The 9,711-nt window shown below is 36.4% G+C and overlaps 1 protein-coding gene across 1 annotated transcript; it reads right to left on the bottom strand.

Moving 5' to 3' along the window:
- Nucleotides 1-3,824: 3,824 nt before the first annotated feature.
- LOC145098212 (uncharacterized) lies at nt 3,825-4,292 on the bottom strand. Its single transcript, XM_079035875.1, has one exon. The coding sequence runs from the start codon at nt 4,290-4,292 to the stop codon at nt 3,825-3,827; it is 468 nt and encodes a 155-aa protein (XP_078892001.1).
- Between the last annotated feature and the right edge of the window lie 5,419 nt (nt 4,293-9,711).

Here is a 9,711-nt window from a genome sequence, read left to right as displayed (position 1 = left end):
TGCATCCATTTTTTTGCTTAGAAAACTGCACCGTAGTATAGCCCTTACCGCACTGCGGTTTTTGTACTTCAATAGGTCCTTAGTTGATTACATTCCGATTTTGGGACAATTTTTCGTCTAACTTCTAACACTTATAACTTCTTCGTTTTAAACTTGTTTTCCTTGATCTTTATATCCATGTAAAGGTATGGATAAGTTCTATAACTCTATTAAGTTACTTCGGATGACTACTTATGGGTCTTAATATATTAAGTCACAAACATGGCCCATAAAGCATAAAATTCCCATTTAACCTTTATGGCTTAAATACACAATCTCTTGCATTTCATCTCTTGAACCCACTTATCTTATCCTATAAAATTCATTTAGGCTTTTATCGACTCGTTTTATGAAGTTACATCTTCTCAATTCATGAAATTCCTTTAAATTACCAAATTGCACTTTATGGTCAAAAACTCTGTAAAAGTCAAATATTTCTAAATTTCAGGATCTTACACCTTGAGTCGACTATGTTGGACTATATAAAGACTAATCAATGTAGGGCCGATTCGTTTTCGTTGATTTTAGGGGCCCAATGTAAAGACTAAAACATATGCCCCCCCCCCCCCCTTTTTTTTTTTACTTATAATCAAATTCATTAATAATACCATAATTATTATAACAACAATCAAAACAAATGAATGATGGTATAATTGTAACGTCCCAAAAATAAGACCCGAAATTTTTTTATTTTTACATTAATAAAAACAACAACCCAAAATTGTTATAAAACCATGATTATAAAATGTATCGATACATCATCAATATCAGAGTAAATCACAAAGATGCGGAAACGAGTGGTGTGTGCTCTACAATCATCCCGAGCTCTTCCCTTTGGAACCAGAAGTACCTGAAACATAGACTAAAAACCGTAAGAACAAAGCTTTGTGAGTTTCCCGAAATACCACATACCATACATAAATTAACACATAACGGACCCCGCTCAATGAGTGAATCGGGCTCCGCCTACACTGGCATAACGAGCCCCGACCACTGAGTGTAACGAGCCTAGCCCAAACTCACATATCGGTCCCCGCCCACTGAGTATAGCGGGCCCTGCCCAAACTCGTATAATGGGCCCTGTCCAACATACAAATCATATAAGCACATACACATACAAGAACCACACAGACATCTAGTATCCTAGCATCACTGATCATGGGCCGACATTGGTGCCTTAGACCCGCTAAACATGGTGATGAAACTCACCTCGCACTACCGAATCTCACAGAAAGAATCTTTGGCTACGGGCCCGTTAAAATCCTCGCGCTATCAATTACAAAATAATCATCCAATCAATAATTGGATCCCAACTCACACAAAGAGTCTAAACTAGGGTAAAATACCTTTTTACCCTTCCCTATGTTTGGCCTAAGGCCCAAGCCCAATCCAAATTGTCCAAAAGCCCAATATTCCAAAATAATCATTCCAAGCCCAAATATGGACCAATTTTCCAACTTGGGACCAAATCTCTTTCATGGGCCTTTTCCAAGTGAACCCAAAACAAGCATCATCCCAAAACCCGATGGCCCAACATGGCCCTCAACATCTAAGTCCAAACATGGACCAAATCGAAGCCCAAGCGTCCAAAGACCAACCTGCTGAGTATGCAGGGCGTACTCAGCACGTACGTGCATCATACTTGCCTTAGGTCTTGTACGCTAAGCGTACATGCTTGTATACCCAGCGTACTCCCCCATTTGGCAAACTTCCATTTTTCCAGCTCTTAATCGATTAAGACCTCAATCCAACTCATATCTGACTTCCTTAAAATGGTTTATCATGTAAAGTTGCCAACTTTACATGCATGCATGGCTTAAAGGGGCACTTAGAGCTCAAAAGAGCTTAATAAATGACTTAATGTATGCATGAGACCATAGACACCATAAAGTTTGCACCTTTAAGCTTAAGGAACCCTCCAAACATCCAGATCTAAAAGATTAAGCTTCTAAAGAACGATCTTAACTCATCAAGACCAACCAGAAGGGAGTAATATGGCCATAAACAAGTCCAAAAGAAGATCCATAAGAAAACTTTTCAATATAAGATCTTTATACCTCAAGTGACTTGCAAAAGGAGAGATGATTCTGAATCTCTAAGATTCACACTAAGCAATGAACCTTCAACCTTCTTCTATCCTTTCAAAATGAGCAAATAAGCATCAACTTTCTTATCAAGAGCTCGAACACACAAAATGATGGCTAAGGGTCGAAATTTAGAGTTTAGGAGGTATGGAGGCTGGTAAAGAGGCCATTCCTAAGGACTTAGGAGTTTATATAGGGTGCAACACCCTAAAATTAGGGTTTCGTTAAACCCTCGTACGCCCAACATAACTCTTGTACGTCCAACGTACGAGGCTCGACTCCGCAATCAATCTTCCCCCTTAGTACGCTAAGTGTACCATGTGGTACACCCCACGTACTAGCTTCTCAGCTAGCACGCTAAGCGTACCCAATGGTATGCCTCACGTACTAACCCCAAGGACTAAATTGCAATATTTTGAAACAAAAAGGGCTAAAAGGGAATGTACGCAATTCAAGTGTTACAACAACTCATAATCGTACATAGTTAATTACATTGTCGGTAGATTCTAATTCTGATTTTAGATTTTAGTAAGAACAATGGCGTAAATATTAATTTGATTTTATAATTAAATAGATAAATAAGTAAATAATAGAATTCAGATTTCATAAAGTAATAAAGAAGCAAATAAAAAAACTATTAGGAGGAAAGAAAGAGATGAAGTCGCTTGACTTATGCGATTGCCAAAGTAATTTAAATCAATATAAGCTTATAAGGGTAAAGTTTGGGGGATTCCTTTTAGTGGCCGAACAAAAAGAACATACAAAATCGCATTTTTGCACACGACATGACTCTAACGTGGGACAATAAATTGTAGTGTCCAACGCCTTATCCAACAACCTAACTAAATTCTTGTGCTTCTCTCTCACAATTCCAATATACAAGAGTATATATACTATATGATACTTGAATACTCAACCTCGCTAAGAGGGCATGCGACCATATTCTTAGAGCATTATATGTGGGCAACTAGATGTAATACCATTTTGGTGCCACATCATCAATAGTGTTATAACACCAAGTGGTGAAATGGTCACCATGTTGTATCTTGTTATGACACCAACTTTTTTTTTCCATTTTATAATTTATTTTTTATTTTATTTTGATTTTTTTTAATTTAGACAAATATTTTTTACATATAACATAATAAATAAAACATAATGTTTAAAAATTATAAATAACATATAATAATTTTTAAAGATTAAAATTAACATAGAGATTCAATTACACATAACATCCAATTCAATATATATATATATATATATATATATATATATATATATATATATATATATATATATATAACGCTATTCGTTATCGTTATTGTTACCATAGAAGATATAATCTGCCAAGTCTTCTCGAATTTGTCTGTGTTTATTTGCGTCCTGAATGTCAACAAAGCGACGCAAATAATCTGCTATTCCTGGTTGAAACTGAACGTGTCTGAGCTCCGTTGGGATATAGTTTGCAATATCTCACACTTTATCTTCTACTACCATGTTATGCATTATGATACATGCATATATGATATATCGTAGAGTTTCTAAATCCAATGGTCGTGCTGCATGTTCGACTATATGTCACTTCGCCTTCAGCACTCCAAAAGCACGTTCTACATCCTTACGTGCTCCTTCTTGTCTTCTTTTAAAAAATTTGTCTCGTTCTTCAACCAGGTGGCGGAATGCATTCACGAATGTGGAATACTAAGGATATATTCCATCTGTAAGGTAATACCCATATTTGTATTCGTTTCCATCCACCATGAAAGGAGCATCCGGGGCCTTTCCATTTAAAAGATCGTCGAATATTGGCGACTGATCAAGAACGTTGACGTCGTAGTTGGAACCCGCAACCCCAAAAAATGCATGCCAAATCCATAAATCTTGAGAAGCAACAGCCTCTAAAACTAACGAAGGTGATCCATGATGGCCGCTTGCGTATTGTCCTTTCCATGCTACCGGACAATTTTTCCATTTCCAGTGTATGCAATCAATGCTTCCGATCATTCCGGGAAACCCATAGCGTTCTTCATGTGCCGCATACAATTCTTGCAAATCATGCAACGAAGGTTTCCACAAATACACGTCTCCAAATGTTTCAACAACACCCCTTGACAATGTAAACAAACTCTCCCTTGCGGTTCTTTCGGACATTCTCATATAGTCGTCCATGGTGTCGAGTGACTCCCCCATAACCATCAAACGAATGGCCACAACACATTTCTGCAACGTTGTAAACCCTCGTCTACCTCTAGCATCATATCTTAATTGAAAAAATTTATACCTAAACATAAATTAACTACAGTTTAAAAATATATTGCATATATTGTAAAATTAAAGAAACATGTAGTACATTTTTTTTATTTTGTATAAAAGTATAGTAAAGAAACGATATCGGCTTTCCAAGCCGTTGGCGATTCGTAAGAACACATCCCTACTCAAACGAAATCTTCTTTTGAAGTCCTTCGCCCCGTATACACAATTATCTGCAAAGTAATCGTGATATAGATGTTCGTGTCCTTCCTCGCGATTTCTTTTTAACATCGCACGTCTTGATAGTAGCGGGGTTGGGTTTGGTTGTAGCAGGTCGGTAGTGTAATAAGGATACATCATCCGGAATAAAATATCGTTATCTGAATCATCGGACGAGACAAAAGGGTCCGTATTTTTTTTGAAGATAATTGAAACTATGTAGAGAGGAGAAGAGAATTTGTGTGAAATTTTTCATAAAATGGTAGTTATTTATAGGGTAAATGATTTTTTTTTAATAGTTAAATTTTTTATACCGTTGTCATTTAACGTTTGAAAACGTTTAAATTTTGTGTGTTTCATCTGGTCGCGAAGGCAACGAGATACAACCTCGACGAGCAAAAACGAGTAGGGGACGGTGTTCCCCCGTCACGACGCCGTTGAGGCGTGCCACCTCATCCCCGTTGCTTCTCGTTTGGCCCATACCACATAGACTTGGACTAAACAATGTTGATAATTAATGAAATATACTTTGGACATCTTGCTTCGTAGAATTTCTTAATAATTTTTCTTTTATAAAAAAGATATACAAGTGATGTACATTAAACTGCAGGGAAAACATTAATTATACTTTTTATGCTGGGCCATTTTTTATTCATTTGTATTTTTTTTCATATAGCTTTGCTTAAAGTATTGTTGTATTTATTGTATTATATGTGGAATACAATCTAGTTATGGATAAAATGTCTTGTCGTGTGCAAAAAAAATTGTCTGTTTTTTAACATCTGCAGTTAGGATGAAAGTGAATCCAAACCCAAAACGAATGGACCCAGACCCGGAAAACCTTGAACCGGTTAACGGGATTTTGAAGAACCCAAAACCGGACCAGTATATAAGAACCAGTACCGGGTAAAGTGGGTCTAGAACCGGAAAACCCGAAAACATCAAAGTGGGTAGGTTGGAACCGGATAAAGTGGGTTTAGACCCGGAAAAACCGGAATTTTTTGGTAATTACTTACTACTTAGTAAGTTGAACTTTCAAATTTTTCATATTGATATGCCGACTTTGGAGGACTGTAACTTATTGAATATGAAACCAAAATTAACAAAATTATAATCTAAAATCATGTACAAAGTCTAAAATACACTTTGGAAAAAATTGCATGTTAATCCGACTTTAAACGAATGAGATATGCGTGTGTTAACATTTTCACAGAATACAAAGTACAAAAACAAATAGCTGAAAAGTTGAAAATTTTCAGTTTTGATATCCCGACTTTGGAGTACTGTAAATCATTGAATATTAAACCAAAAATGACAAAAGTATAGTCTAAATTCATGTACAAACTGTAAACTACAAGTTGGAAAAAAGCACATGTCAATCTGACTTCAAACGAATTAGATATGCATATTTTAAAACTTTCACCGAATACAAAAAAACTGAAAAACTAAAAACTTTGAACTTTGATATCTCAACTTTGGGGGACTGTAATTCAATGAATATAAAGCTAAAAATGGAAAATTTATAGTCTAAAATCATGTACAAACTCTAAACTACATGTTGGAAAAAACTGCATGTCAATCGGAGTTGAAAAAATGAGATATGCATCTTTTAAACGTTTCACAAAAACCGGTTCCGGTTCTAAAAGTGGTTCCGATTCCGGTTTTTAAACCCGATCTACCTGGACTCAATGGACCCAAACCCGGATTACCCGGAACCTGGATAAAGTCAATTTTTAAACCCGAAAACGGAATCGGTTCTATATATTCCAGTCCTATTTTTCGGTTCTAAATTTCATCCATAGTTTGCAGTCCATTAATATAAACTAAAATTTAAATAACTAATATTTTTAAACTTAAAAGAGTTTTTTTTTTTCAAATATTTCTAGTTTTATAACATTAAAATATTCCATCAAATTCAAATTACTTTTAATTTCAATTCATTTAAGGGATTTAATATTAGAATCACTTGAATCCTTTGTAGTTGGTCAATATTTTGTATAAAAAATATCTATTGAACTTAGCTTTGTCATAAGTCAATATTTTGTATAAAAGATTATCTTATGAACTTAATATTTCAATATCAAATTTTATGTAAGTATTGTTGTATAACATTTTTATTTTTCATAGCCATTTTTTTATGTTACATTATATTATAGTTAATGTGTCTGTCTAGCTTATTTTTTATTTTAACGACAATAGGATAATTAGGTCATTTTTAAAACAATGTGTGGTAATATAAACAATAAAAATAAAATGATATGAATCAACAGATATATTTGATATTTATTGTGTTTCATTGTAGTTAAAATGCAAAAATATTAAAAAAATGCATTCAAATTAAAAACATTAATGTTTGAAGAGTTTACAAAAAGGCATTTAAAAGAGAAAAAAAACACACATTTGAAAAAAAAAAATAGTATTTTTTTAGCTAGGAAATGTCTGAAGAGATTAAAAAACTCTAATCCGTATCTACAACAAAAGGAGGGACACACATTAGGTCTCCAGTTCTCCATAAAAAACAAACATTGTATAAATACTAATCTTTTCATATGTTCCATAAGCCATAGACAAAACACAAAAAAAAAATATGTACAATCAAAAAACAAACACCACCAAAGTGTGGTAATAAGGAGGGGCATATTATTACACGACGACAAATATAACAGAAAGGGTAAATCACGAATGGTTTTTATGATTTAGTGTAATCTGCGTGTTTGGTTTCTAACAACTATTTTTAACTCGAACATTTCCTACTTTATAATTTTGTTGCATGTTCGGTCTTGTCCGCTCTTAAAAGACTAATTTACCCTTGTCCATTTCTTTTTTTTTTAATTAAACTTTTTCTTTTTAATTAATTTATTATTTATTAATTATCAAATAAATTGAATTATTAATATATTATTTGAAAAATGACCCACCCCGCATCAATCCTCTTACAACTCCTTCCACTACCTCCGGTTACTATCTCCGGTAACAGATCCATCCAGCAAATGCACCGGTCATCATCTCCGGCTATAGATTAAATGTAACACCGTAAAAATTTACAACCAATTTAAACTTTTGGAAAACAACCATATTCATTAAGTTATTACAAAAAGGTTTTCAATTCATGTATTATCAGAGTATCCCAGAAACATCAACAAAAAACTGAGGAGCAGTACGATCACCCCTTCGCCTTGCCACGATCTCCTAAAATACCTGAAACAATACACTGAAACTGTAAGCCCAAAAGCTTAGTGAGTTACCCCCAAAATACTACACACAACACATACGCCCTTCCAGGCCATAGCATCACGTACGCCCTTCCAAGCCATAACTCCATAGGATCTTCCGATCCATATGTCTCAGGGGATTTCCATCCCATAACTCAGTTGACCTTCCGGTCCATATCATCTTGACCTTCCGGTCCTTTCCATACATAGCATACATAGCACATACATAAATATCATCTTAACCACATATAACATGATGACCTTCCGATCCATAACATACTGCTCATATCGTAGCATAACACATACCGCTCTCATAACATCTAATAACATATACCTCATACTCTTCTAGCACATAAGACCTTCCGGTCACACATATACCATCCTAACTATTAGGATACTGACCTTAACCAGGTCCCTAACGTATACCATCCTAACTACCAGGATGCAAACATAGAAAATCAATAAAATAACAACAATACCCGGATTTCCATCCGATAGAGGGTCGGCCTTGGTGCCGTAGACCCTGTCAGTATAGTGAGGATAACTCACCTACAACTGCCGACTGAAGAATAAGATCATGCTGCTCCGACCACCAACAATAACCCCACCACTGAACATTACCAAATAACCAAATCCAATAAATACCAATAATTACCAAAATACCCCTGGAAGTCAACTGGCCAACCCTTGGTGAAAGTCCAAGTCCTCAGTCAAAGTCAACCTTTCTGGTTGACCCTACTCGCCGAGTCAACCCGTTGACTCGTCGAGTTCCCATACTTAAAACTCCCATATCACGACTCAACTCACTGAGTCGCCCCAAGACTCGTCGAGTTCAACAATCTCTGAGTCCCATCCTGCTCAACTCACCGAGTCGTCCCTCGACTCACCGATTCACGGCTTAACCAAAAAAGGTTATGGTTCCACGACCAGACTCGCCGAGTCCAAGGCAATCTCGCCGAGTTGTTCTTCCAACTCGCCAAGTCTACATGGGACTAATCGGGCCAAACCCTACCTGAATCGCTGAGTCCTCTCCCAGACTCGTCGAGTCCACACGGTTTATTCCATAATCTGAAATTACAGAGCTTCTCCTTTGCTCCAAACAATAGATCAGGGTCCCTATGGTTCATTAGCAACACAAAGTTGCTACCTTTACGTGCTTCCATGACCCATTCACCAAAAACCAAGCTATAACGGAACTTAACTCATTAGGGTTGGCTTTTTCATATCTAAACAAAGGGCTTTCTTCACATAGAATCCATATAGAACTCAAATCTGGAGTTTCAACTCCAGATCTAGCTCATGCATCAAGATCTCATCATAAATTCCTCCAAACAAGCCCTAAAGCTCCATGAAAGGTGGATCTAGAAGAAATAAAGCCAATATGACGAATCCTTACCTCAAAACAACCTCCAACTGAAGAGTAAACCAAATCTCCTCAAGCCTCCTTGATCCAAGCTTCTTAATCTTCAAGACTTCCTTCCTAAATCCACTTATCTAAGCTCCCAAAATCCTCCCAAGGCTCTCACTTATGATTTTAGGGCTACTGATTCTCAGGGGAGTAATAAGGGGCCGAAATGGGGGCTTAAGGTTCCTTAAATAGGGTGCAAACCCTAGGAATTAGGGTTTCTCATTCCAACACGGACTCGTTGAGTCCAACCTCCGACTTGGCGAGTCCGGTCACTTAACATGTGCCCGACACACGCTTAGACTCGACAAGTTGCAGCTCCTACTCACCGAGTTCCTCTTTTCCAAACTTACACTTTACCCCCTAAACTCTTGATTCTGACTTGGGATGTTACAATTCTCCCTTACTTAAATTGGGCTTCATCCTCGAAGCCTACTGCAACACACAATTCCAGATACTACTCCCACAATGCACCTCCTGGCCTCAACCGACCCAGGTTCCT

This window comes from Lactuca serriola, chromosome 4 (genome assembly GCF_051521515.1).
Source record: "Lactuca serriola cultivar US96UC23 chromosome 4, Lser_US96UC23_V15, whole genome shotgun sequence".
NCBI lineage: Eukaryota > Viridiplantae > Streptophyta > Magnoliopsida > Asterales > Asteraceae > Lactuca > Lactuca serriola.
The sequence above is the reverse complement of the archived record's forward strand: the minus strand, read 5'-3'. Positions and strand labels throughout refer to the sequence as shown.